Source organism: Strongylocentrotus purpuratus, unplaced genomic scaffold, assembly GCF_000002235.5.
Source record: "Strongylocentrotus purpuratus isolate Spur 01 unplaced genomic scaffold, Spur_5.0 spur5_scaffold_9, whole genome shotgun sequence".
Taxonomy (NCBI): domain Eukaryota; kingdom Metazoa; phylum Echinodermata; class Echinoidea; order Camarodonta; family Strongylocentrotidae; genus Strongylocentrotus; species Strongylocentrotus purpuratus.
Window position 1 is genome coordinate 22,059,801 of NW_022145615.1, and position 21,510 is coordinate 22,081,310.

At 35.4% G+C, this 21,510-nt stretch overlaps 1 protein-coding gene across 3 annotated transcripts in view; it reads left to right on the forward strand.

Annotated features, from left to right (window-relative positions):
* The window catches only part of LOC578583 (E3 SUMO-protein ligase PIAS2), a 31,464-nt gene that overhangs the window by 2,586 nt on the left and 7,368 nt on the right, over positions 1 to 21,510 (forward strand). For all 3 annotated transcript variants that reach the window (XM_030976287.1, XM_030976289.1, XM_030976290.1), the window contains exons 3-10: positions 1,092 to 1,218; positions 8,911 to 9,001; positions 14,908 to 15,042; positions 15,538 to 15,643; positions 16,379 to 16,547; positions 16,939 to 17,004; positions 17,442 to 17,617; positions 18,256 to 18,679. In XM_030976287.1, the coding sequence (XP_030832147.1) occupies positions 1,092 to 1,218; positions 8,911 to 9,001; positions 14,908 to 15,042; positions 15,538 to 15,643; positions 16,379 to 16,547; positions 16,939 to 17,004; positions 17,442 to 17,617; positions 18,256 to 18,679 (1,294 nt within the window). The remainder of the gene's footprint in view (positions 1 to 1,091; positions 1,219 to 8,910; positions 9,002 to 14,907; positions 15,043 to 15,537; positions 15,644 to 16,378; positions 16,548 to 16,938; positions 17,005 to 17,441; positions 17,618 to 18,255; positions 18,680 to 21,510) is intronic.

Below are 21,510 nucleotides of genomic sequence, written 5' to 3' on the forward strand. Positions count from 1 at the left end.
TATGTCATATTAAGCATATATGTACCTTCAAGAGAAGAACAAATTTATAGTGTAATAAACTAGTACTATAATAAACTAGATTGATATCCTGCTTGATAAATCATTAACATTGTAGGTTTCAGCATATTTTACCCTTACTTTACCATAATTACTATCCCATCAGCTTTCTAAGCATAAACAATTTTAATGTTAATAATTTGTTTATTACAGCTGGCTTTTTCATCATTCACCTTTATAGGTCCTATAAATCATAAGATCAAGTTTTACAAATAAAAAAAATAAAAACATAGAAAATCAGTTGACATAAATACATTTAATAATCTTTAGAGTCCTGATCCTGTCGTTTGTCCTAGGATTCAAAGGTTTAGTTTAGCTTGTGATTTGCCAGCTACGGACTTTGAAGGATCAAAGACCAGCTGGCAATATGTTTGAGTGTTGCTACATGTATAACCATGACCACATAAATTCTCTTAAAGCAGATTTTTTTTTGTTCCATTCATGATAAATAATTTATATTCAATATGCATACAGGGGCTGTATTAAAATATAGGTAATCCACATTCAGATGGTTAATGTTTAAAGCAAATTTACTTTGACAATTTATATGTAGCTTAACTGAGAAAGGAACTCCTCAGCTTTTCATTGGTATTTGGTACCTTATTTCACCACTGATGTCAGGTAAAGATGTGCAGGTAGACCACTACACCGGGCTTTCTCCTTACTCTTATAAGAATAACTCAGTGGGTTCTTAACGTGCAAAGGGGGCGACTCTCCTCTACACAGGGCCGTCATTTAAGGTCCTATCCAAGGGATAGAGTGTTTTCCACTGTACTATAACATAGCCGGTGTCTATGAAACGGGAGGGGCCACCTTATCACACAACGCTGGCGTCAGTCATCCGCCCTGTGTTTGATTCGAACCCACCACCTATGGTTCAACAGGCAGATGCTTGTTTACGTTTCTTTTAGTTTTCTGAGATCTGTCATAGATCAGAAATCAAAAGCAACTGCTGCATCCACTCAGTCCTATATTTTCATCATGAAAGAGACATGGAAATAAAGTTCTAATGACAATGTTCTGTATTTTTACAGTGGTGTCGGGGAAATACCGAGATGCTCAGCAGTCTACCCTCTTCCACCTCACACCCGCCCAAATCCAACAGATCCTGGAGTCGCAAGACCCAAGAACGCGTAATTTTGCAGTACAAGTTCAGTTGAGGTAAGTCTGTGTTTGGAATCCAGATTTGTAAAAGGATATTATTTACTAAATGTTTCTTGTTAACAGCCTTACTCGTTTCGTCGTAACTGAGCAAAGCACTTTTCTTTTAAGACATTTTTTAAGACAAATCCTCTGGCAACAAGTGCTACCTTGACTTTTTAAACACTAAGTACCTTGAGAATTGAGCATTTTGCATTTAAAGGTGAACTTCAAAGAAAATCACAAATATGTCAACTAATGTATCACTAGAAACTGGTAAGCTAACAGATAGCCATCGTACAAGTTTTAGGTCAACTACATATCGGGTGATTTATAAAAATACAAATACAACCACCTCCAGTAGCAGCTGAGATATGCGAGAGATTCGCCGGAAAAATAACGATGTTTTTAATGACGTCACTATATGGACCAACACTGCCCAAGCAGACGACATCCCATAGAGAATGAACATAATTGCAAAGCTATTATTTCTCAAATTATAATGAGTTTAGTGTATATAAATGTAATGGCATGTCAAACCATTCAAAGGGGGATATGACCCGATTCCGATAACTAAAATCGTTTGCTTGTAAATACACAGGATATGTGTTAATTAACGATCAAAGAAACCAGACTTTCAAATTGAAAACCCCCCGGAATGATATCAGGACGGCATTTGTTCCCTCTTGAAACGCCGAACATACCGCGCTGTGTGCAGCTGAATATTCAATACCGTCTTATTTTGTTTACAAGCGACAAATTCCTTTATTTTTGTATCGCTGCATTTGTCATCAAAATAAAACCGTGTGCGGGGTTTAGAGTGAGGCAATAGATTATAATTTTAGCCTGACGGTAGTGAAGTAAGAGAAAGAACTCAAGAGAAGATGTAAACACAGGCACTGAAAATGTGTGTGATGTCATGGGACATCGTCTGCTTGTGCAAATCGTGTCCATACAGTGATCTCACACATCTCAGGAGCGTTCGGAGAGCTCTTCAGGTGCTATGCCGGGGCTGTATTTAAGCGTTTTATAATTTATAATAATAATCACCTCGAATGTTTCCAAGCATTGAAGTTTGATAACCTTGTCGAATCACAGTTTCAACTTTGCAATAATGAAATTAAGTTAGTTTTTAAAATCAATGAACATCAACTTTAATGTATATATGGCGCTTTACAAATAATCGTTATTAGATTTTATTTATTTAATTATTTCGGCCAACTCCTTTTAAGTGTACCATGATGTTAAGTAGTCTGTATTTGTTTTCACTTACGTTTTGTGTGTGATGTGGATCACATCCATCGGCCATCGCACTGTTTTCCTGTTAAATAAATAGTTTTTTAGCAGTTAGCTACAATTACTATTTTACAGGCCCCAAACTTCCTTTGAATACTTTTTTTTTAGTAGTAGTAGTAGTATAATTTGTGAAGCAATTGTTAAGCAGTGCTGACTTTGAACGAAAAAATATATGAGTACGTGTACAAACACTCTAAAATCCTAGAGCAAGTTTCCTTTTTTTGGAAAGTGATACTCCCGTTACTCGGAAGTATAAAAAAGAAGAAGAAAATAGAAGAGTAAAGTACCAGGATATGTGTACTGTAAAAAAGAGAGGAAGGAAACCTAATTCACTACCAACTCATGATGAACAGGATGTTTTGGAATATTTTGTTACAGCAGTTGTTTGCATTTGATTTACCTTGTTATTTTTAAGGAATTCAGGTGTTAATTTAGCACTTTTACACAGCTTGAAGGTTGTTGAACTGGTTATCAAACATATCGGTCTGTCTAAGATCGTAAGAAAGAAAAAAAAATCTTTAATTTTTTTTAAAATGTACTTTATCAATAATAGATATTGTTAATATCTACATGTATATATGAGGCTTCCGAGGGGTACAATAAATCAGTGTATTCAATATCTTTAGCGCAGTACTCGGATGACCGACCAATATTGTTTTTGTATTGCTGAGTCATCTGGGAACTTCAACTGAGCGCGAAATAAGCGCGACACAGTCTGACGCGCGCAAGGCAGGGTACGCTTATTTTGCGCTAATTTTTGTCTCGTCTGCTCAGCAAAAAGCGAGACATAGGCACCGCTTTTCCGGTGACGGCGGCGGCGTCAACATCAAAAACTTAACCTAAGGTTAAGTTTTCGAAATGTTAGTATAATTTTGAAAGTATAAGTTCTCATTCAATGAAACTTACGCTAAAGGGTTATCAAGTATCCCCAATCATGTGAGTAGAATTTCAGGTCAATAAATTAAGATCAAAGGTCATTTCAGGTCAACCTTTTGTGGCATCAACATCAAGATTTTGAAATTTTAGCATAATTTCAAAAGTGTTTGTTCAAATTCCATGAAACTTGTACACAAGGGTTATCAAGTATCACAAATCTTATGACGCAAATTCAAGGTCACAAAGTCAAGGTCAAAGGTCATTTTAGGTCAGTATGGGAGGATCTTAAAAAAGAAAAATCATTTTTTGTTATTTTTTCATATTCCATTAAAGTTATCAATCTTGTTACAAATTATAGTAATTAATTCTTCCGATAACTTTTGGTCAATATTCACTTCAAAATGCTGATTGTATTCAGAGGATTTAATTGGGGGGGGGGGGGGCTGCTAATGGGCCACCCTGCCTATGAATAATGTCCCAACCTCAATTTATCATCATATTGAATTGCGTAATGCAGACGAGACCGCCGAGAGCATTTCCCTTGTTAAACAATGAGTTTTGTAAATGAGGGTTTAAACCATAGGTTATAAAGGTACATGTAAACCTCCTTTGTGAATTCGGGCCAAAGCCATATTTACCAAGGTGAGGCGAAATGTTGTTATTTCGCTAATCAGCCTAATATAGATAATAATAATAATATTATATGGCTTTGTTTTCGTGTAATACAAGAAAATTTCGTAATAACTTGAGCAATATATTCTTGTATCCCACTCAAAGCCATTCAATATTATATAAGTATTGTTCATTTGCACACTATTATGCTAAACGTGAGTTCAAGAAAAATTACCCTGTAGCTGTATATTTGTATTATACTATTATTTTGTTTCTGTGATATCTCTTGAAATGTACATGTACATGTATACTTGTCTTTTCCATATGTTTTATTCATGTACAATTCAGTCATTTGTAACTGCGATACATAGTTAGAAATGAATCAATAATACCATTTGTCTATAGAATCTATCTATCTATCAAGCAAACACGGTAAATGTGTTGTTTAGATTCATCAATAAAATATGCTCTGAACAACACTTGCTTAAATCTATTATCACTGGACAGCACCAACACACAAATGAATATGGAGGAATGTGTGTTTAGGGATAGGCCATTTGGTCCTGATACCATACTTTGCTGGAAACTCAGCTGTCATTCAGAATTGTTCATGTGATATCTAATATCAGTTATTTGTTATCTTGAGCATAACATTGCAAATTTTTAATTCTATGAGAATTTATTTTCTTGTCATGACCAGGATTTAGGTTTACAGTTAAAGGCCAAAGGGTAAAAATATTACATGTACATGTACACTGTAGATATCCTTTCCTTTACAATATACATGTATGTATGTGGAGCTTGTTAATATGGTTTGTTCCAAGTACAAACATTTTAGGTACAGCTCTCTCTCTAATATATTTCTTTTTTTTAAAGAAAAAATAACACTGTAATTGAAATAGGAAAAAGACAATCAATCCAAAATATAATATAGCCACCCTGTCTTCTGGTTATTTTGTTGTTGTTGTTGCTTTATATTACAAAGTAAACTTGTGATATAAATCAACAAAAAAAAAGAAAAAGGTATTAGGTGAAGAAGGTGCATGTGAAATAATATAGTCACAGGTACATATCAGTCCAATTGCAGTGTCAAAGAAAAGCAATTCCGAAACTGCACCAGGAAGTTTGATTTTATGCTTGCTGCTTTGTTTTGAACTATGCTGTCTACTCTGTATGCGTATGTATAAGTATCTGTTCTACTTAAATTTGTTGGATCCGAGATAACTTAGCACCAGAGACAAAAGAAAATCAGGGCCGACAAATAGCCAAGAGACCTTGAATTGAGCACAAAAACCTTCACAAATTTTCAATTTTCTATTGATGATTTTTTTTTTTTACCAAGTTTTAACTTTATTCTTTGCCAACTGGGTTTTGAACAATTGTCTTAGAATTTTATGTAAATTTTGATTATTATACAAGCTGTTTCATTGTTATGGATTATGTCACCAGAATGGGCTTCACAAGAATGCTACCAGTGTCTGTTTTACTTATAGGGGAAAAGATGTAGCAATTCTTTAATAGTCCCGAATAATTGTTTCAGCAACTTCAGCACTTGTATACTTGGGTGATATTTGCCACCCACAGCAAGGAAGTGGTTCTAAAAAAGACCCAGTTTCATTATTACATCACTGTACATAAATGTACACCAAGAGATAATATTGAGTTTCTGTAAACATAAAGGCTAAAAGAGGTCCAGTGTGTGGCTATTTCTTGAACTAATCATATTATTTAATGCCAAATTTGCCAGGCACAATGTGTTATTGAATGTTTGTTAAAGGTGTTTTATTTGTTGGCTATTATATAGATTAAGAAATGAGGTCATACATGTGTATTTATTGATGAGCCTCAAGCATATATGCAATGCTCCTGGGCATTGGAAAATGGGATGATGAAATGCACTTAAAATAATTGCAATTTTAAATATACTCAGATCGCGTTATATATGCATTATAATATGAGCTTCCAGTAAAAATACAATAGTACAAATAACTCTACATACACATACATGTACAGTACATGTAACGTATATACCTTTGTAACTTTACATGTACAGTAGGTGTCATGTAGGACAGTAAATCATGTTATATTACTACCATGGCTTTTCATTTCATAATGTGATGCATAGATTACACATGATTTTGCCATTGAAATATAAAATTTGAAATATTTGGCAGGGGTTGACACAAAGGCATTCAACACACTTACAATGTAGGCCCCCAAATTTCAAAATTTAACTGGGGGCTCTTGCACATTGTACAGGCAATGACAATAGAGTACCGAAGCTGTGACGTCATAAAAATCTATTTATAGAATTTCTCAATTTTTACTTCATTTCCGAAAGAGCATCAAAAATAATGTCCAAATGTTAAAAATCAATTGAATATGTTAAGTATTGGCTGAGATATAACCATCTGAATAAATAGATTTCCTATAGGAACTCAGTGTTATTTTGCTCTGGCTCGTAATGTAATGAACCAGAGCAAAATAACACTGAGTTCCTCTATAGGTGGTGGTTCAGGTCGGATCTAGATTTGTACGCAAGAGTTCGTATCCCGACAAAAGTTTTTTTTTTTTTTTTAATAATTTAAAAAAAAAAATTAAATATCAAAATTGGGGGTGCAGCCTTATCGCCGGCAAATACGGTATTTCTTACATTTGTTTGGACTTTTTCTTTATTTTTCTTCAATTTTCTGTCAAAATTCCTTGACACTTTCAAAATTCTGTATTTTTCTTAAAATATGGAAATTGAAGATTCTGTCCTAGGCAGTCCGGGTTAGAATGCCGTGCAGTCCTGACTTTGAAAAGCCATGCCTAATAACGTACATCAGGGAATAATTTTCCTGGTATCGCATCGCAATTTGCTATGCATTTTTGCATGACTGCTATACAAAGTTTCTTTTGTGTAGCAGTTTTCTTCCATTGAAATGTACAGAATTTCATTTGAAATATTTATCCATCAGCTGAAATTGCTAATCAAAAAAATTGAGGCAAATTATTCCCTGGTACATGGATATGTAGACTAAAGGACTTATTTAGATATATAATGTTTATGTACATGTTCTTTCCTGTATGGAGCCAAATGTGCTGTGTACATTATGTCGAGATGTGTATGTACAGTACTTTACTGTGTTATTATGCCTCTTTGTTATTTATTTAAGCCTTGCATGTCAATGTTTTGAATGCAATAGTTGGAATGAAAAATCTATGGGGAGATGTATTCTCTTAGTGTTACATGTACATAGCTATCAATGCTTTGAATACAATAGTTGGAATTCAAAGTCTTCAGATTGAATTCAAAGTGGACACGAATTAATGAATTAGCAATCATCAAATTATATCACAGTGATACACTTTATAATATGAAACAAGTCAGAAATAACAAAACCAACAACAGCGTTTGAATCTGCTATCGATAGTGATGGTGGCAGCAACACTATTCAAGGGCTTTCATCGGGCTGTGCTGGAATACAGTACATATTTTTTTCTTTTCAATATTCTGTATACAGACCAAGGTCTTTTCTATATACAGACCAAGTTTCTTTTGGTAATCCCAAGGGCAAGGCAATAGTTGATGGTGTTTTTTTCTCCATCTGTAATTGTATTTATTATTGCTTTCACGTATTCTTTGTTAATTATATTTATACTTTTTTATCTTCCTGGAAATGGAATACAATGAAAAATGAAAGTCCCTGTAAGGACATTGCAAATACAATATAGGCCTATAATTGTACACATCTACATTTTTGTTTTTGAAAATGAAAGTGAAAGCACATTAAAAAAATAATTAGGGTAAAGTTCACTTGACGGTCCATTAACGTGAAGTTAGGTTGTGGTTATAAACGTCAAAGTTATCTTGTAGTGGGGACACACTCGTGGTTACAAAAAATGTGTGAACTTGAAGTTACAAACCACAAACCACGAGCAGGGGAGGGGGTGGGGGGGAGGTGTCCTCACTCGAAGTTAAGTGCTCTTTGCATGCAATTAACTTTAAGGTTACACCAGCTTGTAGTTAAAAATGAATGAATACCTATTTTGTAGTTGATTTTGAATACTTGTTTCGATCTAGTGTGAACCGTACTGTACTGGTTAGTGGATCATTGTTTATAACTTAGCTGTTTTCCTTTTATTATTATATTTTCCAAGTACATGTACAATAGGAATTTTGATAGGAAAATGTTGTAATTGGCTCACAATTTTATAGTCTTTTATGGGAATATATCACTCCATGATTACTTCAGTTATGCTCACAATAGCGTGGTGGAGTTTTGTGAAATCAGATAAAAATGAGCAAGTTATGATTTCATGAGATAAGTATTCTGAATATCTGGCTGGCAAATTGCTGTTGTCACTATAATGTTATTGATATTTTCCAATCCTCATCATTATGAGAAAATCTGAGAGATTACATGGGCAAGCATAATTATAAACATGTACTATGCTACAGTACGCAGTTAATAGAATGATAATGTCATTGATGTCTTTTTATGTGCTCATTTTGCAACTTCAGTCACGACTCTAGAATCCATAAGAAAAAAATAGCGTATACATATTTTGTGTAATTCTAGTAGTATGACAATTTGACATGTCATAATTTACATTGCATTAACTTTCATTTCATTTATGTTTTATGTTTTGGTAACGAAAAGAAAATACATCCCCCAATATGGCCTAATTTTTTTTGAATACCGTAAAAGTTTTTTCCCCATTACAAGGCCTCTCCTTTTGGGGGAATTTCCACTTTTGGAATATAATTATGTAAATATTTCATCCATTGTTAATTGATTGTAAGGTGTTTTATAATATTGTGAATTGGATGCTTTTAATTAATTTTTTTCTTCTTCAATGTTTAGTGTTTTTATATTGCCTATTCTTTTATTAATATAAAGTTGAATTATAACAAGCGATCATTATTTCTCTTGATTTTCACAGATTTTGCTTAGCAGAAACCAGCTGTGAACAAGATGATCGCATTCCAACTAGCGTTACAGTCAAAATCAACGGCAAGCTGTGTACCCTACCTGTAAGTATACACCTTAATGGGTTGTTATATTAACCAGTAATTTGAACCACATTGAAATAAAGCCAGATTCTCTGCATTTCTTTAAATTAGAAGTGGATTCTTGATAGCATCTATATATAGGATTGAAAGTAATATGCTTTCTACCAAATGTAAGCTCTGTCTTCTTTATCGACAGTTTCAATCATGTTTTTTCTCGTAAAAGCTTTTTCCTTTCATTTCCTTATGTATTGAATTTGTGATACTGCATTAAACATACAGCATGTTTGTTTCGGGGTTGTGTTTTCTTTTTAAAGATTCATATGTAGCTCCCAGGCGTACAGTGTATGTGTTGAATTGTTCATGTGAGTTCACCAGCTATAGAGTTCACAAAAAAGGGAGTGAAATATTCATTACTTGAGAGATGAGGTTCTCTGCCGTCTACCATGTTCGGTTTGTGTGATATATGTACAGATGTATGCATGATCATCTTTCCTGTATTAATCTTTTTTTAATTTTTATTTTGTACCATTGAGTTTGTGTATGTATCAATGTCCTCCTCTCCTCTTTCAATCACTTGCTCTTTGTCTCTCTCTCTCTCTCTCTCTCTCTCTCTCTTTCTCTTTCACTTTCTCTCACTGTCTCATTTTTCTCTCTCTATTAATCTGTCTGTCTGTCTCTCTCTCTCATTAACACACCCACACACACACCCACCCCTACGTGCTTCTGAAGTAAATCGAGGACACACATAGACGTAACCCCATAGATATGGAAGGACCCTCCAATTTTAAACAATGACTTTGCAAGGTTCTTTCAATCGAGGACGTCCTCATTTTGTGAGTGATCATCCAAGTGAAGGGTCTTTTCTTATGAGTATCCTTGGCACCAATTCTGCACCCGAATACACTCTCACACACCCTCTCTTTCTCTCTATCTGTCTGTCTCTCTCTCTCTCTCAGTCTCTCTCTATCTCTCTTTCTCTCTCTTTCTATTTCTCTCTTTTTCTTTCTCTCTATCTGTCTCTCTATCTCTATCTTTCAGTCTCTCTCTCTTTCTCTATCTTTCAGTCTCTCTCTCTCTGTCTTTCAGTCTCTCTCTCTTCCTCTATATTTCAGTCTCTCTCTCTCTCTCTTTCAGTCTCTCTCTCTCTCTCTCTCTCTCTCACTCTCATTGTCCCTCTCTCTTTCTCCCGGTTATCTTACTATCTCGCTTTCTCTCTCCCTTGTTATCTCTCGGTCTCTAGAGCAATGCTATGCATTTTGTAGTTCAGTGCAGATGATAATAGTAGATAAGAAACATTTTTCCTGTACATGAAAAATGAACTGGGTGCACTGTTCTGTGTCTTGTGTCTACTATTAAGACGTACATATCTGTTGTTTTGTTAAACATCTGCATTTTTACAGCAGAGTAGCATTGTTCCAGCCATTATACAGTCATTCGTTGCACGTACGTACATGAATACTTACTACATTTCTTTCCAGAACATCTGGGATTGTATTCTTTTTATTAAAAAACAAAGTTGCAGTTTAAAGCAAATATTACATTGAAAAGGGGGATCACGAATATCAGGAAAGCTCATATAAAAGTCTTAGTGAAAAAGAATGAAATAAAAAGTAATAAAAGGAATAATAGCCTACTTTTTAGTTTAGGCTACTTGATTTATATGCATATATGTGTCCAAAAAAATCTTTATGTATGAAATAATGACTAAGTAAAAATTTGCAAGTTAATTGATGTAATCATAGCCTTGCAGTCAATGCTAAATTTGACTTTTGCTGTGAGATTTAATTGACCTTCTTTTGAGTCATCTCTCCCTTTAAGAAAATTTTCCATCCAAATGGCCTTTGAAGCCAATACTTGTTACACACACAAACATACCATACACAATACACAGGACACATAACTTACACACACACAAACCCCTTACACACTTACACAAACACACACAAACACACACCCACACCATACATATAATATAGTGTAGGTACACACAAACTTACACACAAAACATACACACTGTGTGTATACATAGGATGCCAATGCAATTTATGTGGCCTGCTATCTTTATCGTCCTGTAGCCCATACCAATGGGACATGCTATAAATAGAATCTTGTCAACATACATGAGATATCTATTTGCTCAGGGCTCCCTATCTTTTCCCCCCTTATTGCTGTGGGTAATTTTTATGAAAATCCAACTTCCATCAATTTAAAAAATGTCAGACCCACGCATAATGCTCAATAATGATTTGAAGAAGTTGTAATATACAATTCATACATACATGTAGCATGTGTTCAGGTATGCTGAATGCCTCAGTGGGAAAGGTCAGGTAATATTTAAAGGTGCTGTTCAAGATATGATAGGGTCTTTAAAGTAGATGAATTGTTCAATGTCATTTAATTTACAAACTAGGAAAAATCCTCTTAATCAACAATGGATTTGGTGTCAAAAGATGGGAAAAAAATACTTGCAAGTTAATATCAATTTCATGGAGTTATATAGTGTGTGAAGTTATGAGTTAAGTTGAGTTATGTCATGAGCGATAACAACTCTAATCCATCCCTTGAAATTTAAATTGCACTGCCCCTGTTGTGTGCTCTTTAAAAAAAAAAAACTGCTCTGCAAGGATGGTAGAAGAATCTGTCTGCTTAAAAAGGACTAATTCTTCTCTGAATAGGGATGGTTACCTTACTTCGCTCCAGTGATCTCGAGGCAGCTGGCAGCAAGAAACTGTGCAAATAATAAAAGATCCACAGGAGTGATTGTTAGAAGCTTTAAAGGTACTATGTCCCTTTTGCAGCCAACCTCAAATGCTGTAGAACTTTGCAGGAATTATGAATATGTCATGTATGTCCTATCTGTGAAATTTAAACGTTAGCAGTGTCCTCATATTCAAATTATGCAAGGAAACCTGTTTACTTGCTAGACTTCACTGTCAGACACTATTGAGTGACTGACTGGCCTTTTTTCTTCTTTGGTAAGAACATACATGAAAAGAGTTGTAAAGGGTACATGAGCATTTGTCTACATCAATAACCCACTTCTTGTGATGGCCAGGATTAAACTGATTGAATCTTTGCGCAGCATAAAACGTATGAACATTTGGTACAATTGTCTGAAAATCAAGACTATTACTTTTGGGCTCTATAGCCCTAAAGTCGATTTGACAACTAATAGTCGTTATTTTCCCACTTGAAGACATTTTCAAGCCCCACCTTTTTTAGGGAAGTTCTAAATTAGTATTATCTTTCAAATGCAGTTGGAATTTAACTTTTGCATTTTTTTGGCCTGCAAATGGGACATAGTACCTTTAACCAGGCCTGGCTTAACAATATAAAAACTCCACCCTCTCCAATTTTATACAACAAAAGGTTGTATTGGAACTACTTCTATCTTTACAGATGTGGTGCAGTGGGAGAGCCTTTGCCCGGGAGTCTTGGGGGCGGAGCCCCAGGAAGTTCTTGAATTTTTAAAATTTAGGAAATTCAAAATATGGGCAAGATTATAGGCCAGATAATGATAAGCAGCTGGATGCCCACATTTCCAGAAACATCACAGAGTACAGAAGAAGTACTTATCAATTGCACTCAGCACTCCAAATTCTTTGAACTTTCTGCAATACTGAATGTCTAATCACTTTTGTCAAGTTAATATTAAAAATATACCAAGATACTGACCAAAATTAGAAGGAAAAGATAACAAAGCACCTTTTCGGCTCAAATTTATATTTCACTCACTACATAACTCAATGAAATTGATATTAACTTGAAGGAATTTTTTTTTATTCATCTTTTGACACCAGATCCATGGTGATTAGAGGTTTTACTTATAAGTTATCTTTAAAACTCGATGTAAACACACCAAACACATTCTCAATACACTAATACATGTACATGTATATGCATGCAGTTAAAGTGCATGTGGGCAAAATTTTGTTTTTGTGCAAATATAATCAATAACGTTGGGTTGCTAAACTTGCTATAACTTTTCATTGAAAAGATATACCGGTACATGTATACCGGTAAGCCTCTCCTTTGCATAGTATATTGTCCTTGTACATGGGCAAATTCCAGTAAAGTTATGAAAAGATGCACTACTCCAATGTTTTTTACTTAATATATCAATGTTAATTAATCCTAATTCTGTTGAAATTGTTATTCAAATATAGATAATTTAATTCTCTTTCATATGACACATTATTCATGGTGGCAGGGCTTAAATTAAATCAATGCCACCAAGGCCATGGCCGTGGATGCCCTTTTTATTGGCCTCAATGCCCCTCTCATTGGCCTTGGAGATTTTTTGTGCCCTTTCCAATTCTTCCTATTTGTGCTGTAATATAGGAATGTGCCCTACAGAAAAGTGGCCTTGCCCTAAAAGTATTGAAATTTAATGCCTGTGGTGGTTTAGGTTTCCATTAAAACATTATTCACGAAATTCTATTTTTCGTCAAAAGGACCTCTTGGCGTCCGATTTGGGGGTGTTCGCTACAATTTTTTTATTTTAAACACCTCTGAATTATTGTGTATTATGATAAAATCTTTCAAATTTATTAAACAAGGTGTGCTTAGTTTTTGTGGTAGTGGTAGGCAAACACCTCTTTTTTTACTTATTGTCTAGAAAGGGGGAAGTTATTGTGTTCATTTCAAATAAGAGTTTTAAGAAACACTGTAATACCTACCAGTAACTCCCTAAAATTAATGATATCACCTTTGAAGAGCAGTTATCTCATAGGATATCCGTACCATTGTCATCATTTTAGTAACACAATCTTGCTTCCTAGCTAGAACAATTTGACTGATGTTTTTTCAGGCAAAAGATTAAATTGTACCTTTTAAAGGGGAAGTCCACCCTGATATTAAATTAGTTTTGATAGAAGCAGAAAAATGAGGGCAACAGATCAGTGAAAGTTTGAGCAAATTTAGAAGTTGAGATAAATCAAACATAATTTGGCACATGCGGGCTCCTGTTCAGTTTGCTCCATACAGAAAATTTCATGAACTACAAGCATATTGAAAGCTGTTTAAAACTAGTGTTCCGGTTATTTTAGGGCTTTTCTTTGAAAAAAGAAAGAGAGGGTTAAAAAAGGGGTGTTCAATTAGGGGACTAGCTCAGGCATATATTCATGTGTATGTTGCAAGAGCTGTTTTACATGTCAATGTCCCGTTTATGTTGATAAACAGAAACTTTACTTTTTCAAGTTTTAATTACTAGTACCAGCAGATGTGGAAAAATAGTTTTGTGTAGATGAGATTGTGATTGATATGATATACTCTGAGAGCTTTCAAGAGATTTCTGAATCCTTTATGCCCCCCATTCATTTTTTCCTTCACTGAGGGAATGTATTTGAGAGCGGCTTACATGTAAATTTTGGCAATATATTTCTCCCCATAGACTTTCACGTAGCTGAGCTTCTATACAAGAAAGCTACTGCCAGATTTTGATGTTTTAAAAATCATTCAGTAAGAAACATGCAGAGGCATATTAGTATTTTTCTGATTTGTTCATTCTTAAAGTGACTCGGTAACATAGCCTCAGATTCTGAAACAAAATCCTGGATTTAGCTCATGCTGCAATCATAATCATAAACCTTTAGGTCAGTCAGGAATCCCATGACTTTTACAAGCCGATTGCCTGTCTGATTATCAAGATAGTTATGATTGGAAATCAAAATTTCATTTTTTGTTTTCCTAACAGTTTTTATAACACTACAGTCTATTGGGGAAAATGAGTATGGAAAAACCGGTCACTCAAAGATTTGTACCTTTTTGAGGCACTTCTTGATCATTTTGAAGCTCAAATTTTTTAGGGCTTCAATATCACACCATATCACAAACACTGATAACACGTAGGACCATGCATCACAGATTTAACATTGTTAAACGCTGCCTTTAACAAGAACCGTTCTTCCTCTTCTTTTATTTTTCAGCCGTGCTTTCCACAGAACAAGCCTGGGGTGGAGGTGAAACGACCTGGCCGACCTATCAACATTACTCAGCTGACGAGACTCAATGCAACCATGCCCAACTACATTGAAGTCCAATGGATACCAGAAATAGGAAGGGTAAGACATCAAGTTTACTTTGAAGTTCTGTTCAAGGATCATTTCAATATTCAAATATTCAGTGACATAAAATAAGCATGGTCGGCAGCCCAAGGGCTGAGATGAACATGTTTACATTATAGTACAAGTATTGATAAAAGGTGCATGTGCCTTATTACATATAAAGTATATGAGAACATTAAATATAAAATGCACACAATGAAAAATAGTGATCATAAATATTAGTTTTTCATGTATAAGAAGCAACATAATAAAAATGAAGACCTCCGTCTTATACACAGTTGCGATTAATTTTATTCATTAATTATTTGCAATTGATTGCAAACTTGCAATCAATTATCATTAGAGGACCTGCTATTGAATTGGATTGTTCGCAACTCTTTATACGACAGGGCCCCTGGAGGTAAGGTCATTTACATCACTGAATTTATACAATAATGACTTGTAGTCAGTGTCCTTAATCCCAATTTCATGTTGTATTTTCTCTTCATCTAGTCCTACTGCCTGTCTGTGTACCTGGTCCGTCAACTCAATTCAGAGGTTCTACTCACAAGGTTACGCAGCAGAAGCATCAGAAATCCAGACCATTCAAGGGCACTTAGTAAGTAGTTAGTTCAACCCTTGTAATAATTTCATTGGAATAGAAACAGAAAAATAAGAGAAACAGATTGAATGTTTTAGATAAATCAGACCAATAATATAAAGGGAGTTGCGAATGTTTGAAATACGAGATCACTAAATCCATGTGGCTCTCAAATTGGCAAATAGAAGCTTACCTATGATCAGATGATGAGATAGCTACCACCAGTCTTCGAGTTTGCCTCACCTGTTCCCTTGGTAAGATGAAGTGTTGGTACCATGCTGAACCAACCGTCCAAGCTCCCATGTCTAGTTTGAAAGGGTTTAAAGGGGTGTAGCATGGCAAATACTGGTTAATGCCATCTACGTCTTCTTTTGAACAACTGCACACAAAAAGGAATGGCCTTGATTAACGGTCAGCACGCACTAGCGTTCGCGAAACAGACAGAAGTTCTCCTCACCCTTCGGTTTCACGTATGTTGCATGCATGTGAATACTGCAGTAGGCCACGGGAAAGACGTAGTATTGTCATGCTTCACCCCCTTTAATCAAGTTTGAAATGTTCTCATATCTTTTCTAGTCAAGGAGAAGCTAACCCATGATCCAGACAGTGAGATTGCCAGCACCAGTCTTAGAATCTCTCTAGCCTGTTCCCTTGGTAAGATGAAGCGTTGGTACAATACCAACCTGGCAATTGCTCTCATGTCTAGATTGAAAGGGTTTAATCAAGTTTGGAATGTTCTCATATCTTTTCTAGTCAAGGAGAAGCTAACCCATGATCCAGACAGCGAGATAGCGACCACCAGTCTTCGAGTCTCCCTCATCTGTCCTCTAGGCAAGATGAGGATGTCGGTACCATGCCGACCCGTTACTTGCTCTCATCTCCAGTGCTTCGATGCATCCCTCTATATCCAGATGAATGAAAGGTAAATACAACCCCTAACAATGTGAATCTTGAATAACAAAGATCTTTATCTATTGACCCAATGTGGATGGATATGTAGGAAACAATCTTAAAAGTTCGTAATTTTATTTGTTGTTTATTTTATAGACATAAAAATATACATGAAACATGCAGTTCAGGAGCTGAAATTGTTTCATCTACAAAACAAAAGCAATTCAACCAGTCTAACTTTCATTGTTTAGTTTTATGGAAGAAAAAAAAGGAAAAAAAATTTAAAAGGGGTATGAATAATTAGATTTAAAACTTTATATGTACATTATTGAAATACTGTAATTTAGATAAATTGACCCAAAAAGTAGAAGAAAGTTAACAATGCTTGTGTACTAAAGAATTTTTGCTCTGTTCTCTTTCAGGAAACCTACTTGGATATGTCCTGTATGTGACAAGAAGGCTCCATTCGACTCACTGGTTATTGATGGGTATGTATGGCTGATGGTCACATTTAAAAAAGTGTGATTGATAATAATAACATCGCTAGTGATATTCGTTTGTCTCGCAATGTATAGTCAACAAGGGATCTAAAACATTACAACGTTTCGTGCGCCGCTGCAACACTTCGTCAGGTGATAAAATATAATGTAAGCAAGCATGTTTTGTACTCTACGGGCGGACCGTCGGTCAAATAATTTGATCAATAACGGACAATAGCGTGCTCAACCAATCAACGGGCCGCTGGCTCGGTGCGGGCCGGCTGGACATCCAGCCGGCCCGCAATGAGTAATATATTTAGCATTTATGATAATAATATAGGGACAAATGTTGATTTACAAGATAAGTATGATCAATTACTCAACTCAAGTCGTGATTGTAATTCAGTATCAATATCATTGTTCAATTCTTTTCTCACTCACTCCAGCCTTTTCCTGGAGATTCTACGCAACCCTCCCGAGAGCAATGAGATCATCTTCGTTGAGGATGGTTCCTGGACTCCTCTTGGTCCCAAGCAAGAGAAACCATCCCATGTCCTCTCCTCATCTGTTACAGCAATAGTGTCCTCACCCTCCAGTGCTCCTGCAGCTCCACCTAGCACATGTAAGCACGCCGTCCTATATTTATTTGATTTCACATATTAAATTGGGTTTACACAGACGTGTACCAGGCATATACCTGGGGAGTGTTTCACAAAGACTAAAATCAACTTTAAGTTGGACTTAACTATAGTAGGCCGTTCATGCCACCAGTTCCTCTAACCATTCCTGGCATTGGTTTTTCAAGGGAGGTACAAATCGTGGGCACAAATCTACAGAATTTACATTTTTTTAAAATTTGAAAAAATAACTTAAGATCATAATTGAGAGACCAATGCTGAGAGCAACTAGTGGCATGAATGGCCTGCCATAGTTAGATCCAACTTAAAGTCGATCTCAGTCTTTGTGAAACACCCTCCTGGAGTAATCCAAATCCTAACCCTGTATTATCTGGAGACCGATCTTTAAAATCAATTATCAGATATGATTTTTGGTGGAAAATTTCTCAAAGCCCATGCACAGATGTTCAAGATGTTCAAATTTAAATAGAGGTCACTTTTTTTTTTCTTCATACTTTTCATTTGAATTTCGAGTAGTTTTGAGATATTCAAAGTTGTGGCATACCATAGAAAAACTACAAATTCTTTGTAACCTAAAAGTGCAAGCAATTTTTGAAAGATTATTGTTTTGTTTTTCTTACAGCACAATCAGCAGACAGTCCCAAACCCAAAGAAGTGGTCATTGACCTCACATTGAGCAGCTCTGAAGAAGACGATGATGACGACGATGACGATGATGATGAGGAGGATGATATGCCACTCAGACCTGCCATGGTCAAGGAGCCCGAGCCACAGAAGATAGACAGCGACAAGGATGGGGACATCGAGGAGGAGATGGAGGAGGAAGAAGAGGATGAGGACGATGACGATGACGGGACAATCGAACAGGATTACACCACCGCACGGGAGCAGCAGATTCCAGACGATGACGACGATGACGACATCAGGGAAGCACCTGTGACGTCGTCGTCGTCGAGCACGGACCAGGCCAGCGGTCGCGTGGAGAGAGGCCGGGAGACGCCGCACATGCCTCCCTTGCCCATGCTGCCGACGCCAACGTCCAAAGGGTGCGTTGATCTTCCTTTTGATCTTTCAAGTAGGTCAGAGCAATCTAGAAACTGGCACTATGAGTACGAGACGGCACGGGGTTTACCACCGTTACCGTCCGGTCTGCTCTCCCTTGGAGACTCGTTGGATTTTAGTGACGGTGGCAATTATGACGATCAGTTCTCACTCAGTTTCACCCCTCACAGACAGAGGTCTCATAACGAACATAGATATAGCCCTTATCATAACTGACTGAACATGATGTTTCGTGTGTAGATTAGTGAGTGTCCATGGGGACATGGTATCTTGAAGCATTAGAAATATTCCTCAGGAATAGGAATACCTTCAAAGGAACAATATTTGTGTAACTGCATTAATTAATTTACCTATTAGAATTGTTTGTATTTGTCCCTTAAACAAAAAAATTGAGAAAACATTAACCCTTTGTTGGTGTCAGAATGAAAACTGATTATGGTTTGGGGGTTCGCTCCCTCTAATCCACTGAATTTGAAACATCTCTTAATCACATTGGGCAGTTAAACTTAAAAAAGCCATTTTAATACACTAATTTTCTACAATAACATAACAATCAAAGACCCTGTCTGAAGTGAAAAATGAACAAGAGGAGTTCTATATCGACGGAAAGCTGATGAGCCATAGATTGAAATTATATCAATTAAATGCTATTTTAGTGCCTTTCAGAGGAGTAATAGCTCTCTGAAAAGTCCCAATACAGAACGGGAAAATGTTTAGTATTCCTTTATTTTTTTATTCTACATTCATTAAGTTTTCCATTGATACAGAGTTGCATTTTCATTAGATAGGGTCTTCTAATTAGTGCCATACTAACTGCACCCGATAATTAATCTGTCACAAAGCATTAACACCACACTTTAATCAAACAATTAGCTTTGTCAATGTCAGGAAACTTGATGCCTCTTGCATGTTTGTAGATAGATGTATAGCTTGATTGCATGTTTGCTTGTTTGGGTCAGTTTTTTGTTTGTGTTATTTGTGTATTTAAAAAAAAAAATTGAATGTGACCTTTATTTTGCTTTTGCTTTTGCTTAATAAGTTACCTATATCTTAGTGTGAAGTTTTTTTGTTTGAGTTTCTTTTCGTAACTATAAGGACATATCAATGTACTCTCATCTATTACTATATGGCTTTTTTCACCAATGTATATGTGTTTGTATGTGTTTTTTGTGTATTTGTTTTGCTTTTAAGTCTCTTTTACCCAAACATTAACGCCATGCAGTCAGTATATGTGTCTTTCCTCCCTTTTTCTTCTTCAATACGGTAACTCTTTTCTATACCGACTATATCTAGATACATGAAATAACATATGAATAACTCATGTTGACATAGCTCATCAATATTTACACATTCTTATCTTTCAACCACATTGGGTGGTATTCTGGTAGTGCGTACTAAGTTAGCGCGCACTAAGTTAGTCCACACTTTTATGGAGTGCCTGTTGTCAACTCATTTATCCTGTACAGATTATTTTAATCCTTCAATGAAAAGTCTCCAAAAAAATAATTTTGCAATGAAATGGGAAGAAAAAGATAATATGAGTATGAACTGAATTTCCAAAAAGTCTTTGGTAGATTATCTTTGTCATGAATATTGAAGGAGGAAGATAAAAGCTAGCATTCCATAGAAGTGTGAACTAAAATTCTTGTTTAGTCTGGACTTAGTCCGGACTTAGTCCCGGCTTAACTTATGAGAATACCACCCATTATCAGATAGTGTGTGCTCTCTAATGTGTTGTGACTGTTGTTACATGTTTTCATAAGCAGTTTATCTTTTGAAATTTTGATAGTGTTTTCTTGGTGTGTATCTGTGGTGTTTCTTTGTATGATATTTTTGTTTTCCCTAAGTTGTCTTTTTTTGTATGTTTGTTCTGTGTCAGGTGATTCTGCTTGTTTTTTTGGCTCGGGTTGTTAGGATGTAGTTGTTTGTTTGTATGTTTGTTTGTTTGTTTGTTTGTTGGTCATGCTTGGGGCATTGGTTTTTCCTGTTCTAAAACAATCCATTGAATGAAGCTACCTTTTTTTCCCTTCAAATTTCATTTTTGTTTGGCACTGCAAAAATAATATTTCTGATTTCCTCATATTTGGCATATTTTGACGCGTCCTTGATTTCCAAAACAGATCTGGGACAATTTCTTTTATTTCTAAAAAATTGTATGATATGTATATGTGAATTTGTTGATAAAGAGTTGTATACAAAAATATAAAAATAGTGAGTAATAGGAAAAGCTTTCTCTTTTTTGGCATAGTGTTTAGTGAAATATTTTATTAAATTTTCTCAAGTTTGAGAGGAAGTTATATATATACCAGTATTGTGATATTGGCAAATTAGTAAGAGAAATATAGAAAGCTAAAAATCTGTTTCGTCCATATTTGTATATATTGTATAGTATATCTGTCATTTCTGTTCTGTTTGATTTTAGATTCATAAGCTATTTAATCTACACTGACTTGTTGTGCTTTTATGTATCAGGATATACACATATTAAATCATACTTTTAAAATTCCCCAAACAAAACCTGGGGTATTTGTCAAAGTAGAATTGCCGTCAAAATTGCTTCAAAGCTAGTGTCAAATCTGTCCGCAAACGATGAAAGGGACAATAAACAGAAACAATTCAAAAATAATAATAATATTTAATTTTTATATACACTTAATACAAATGTCTCTAAGCGCTTTACAACATAGCATAGATGCAAAGTCGAGAAGTGAAATAGTCCTCTCAAAAAATAAATTTGGAGAGAGAGATTAAGTATATTTTGTATCATTTCAACAGCAATTATCTTGTATGGTTGCATAGTATGAAAAAAATAAAA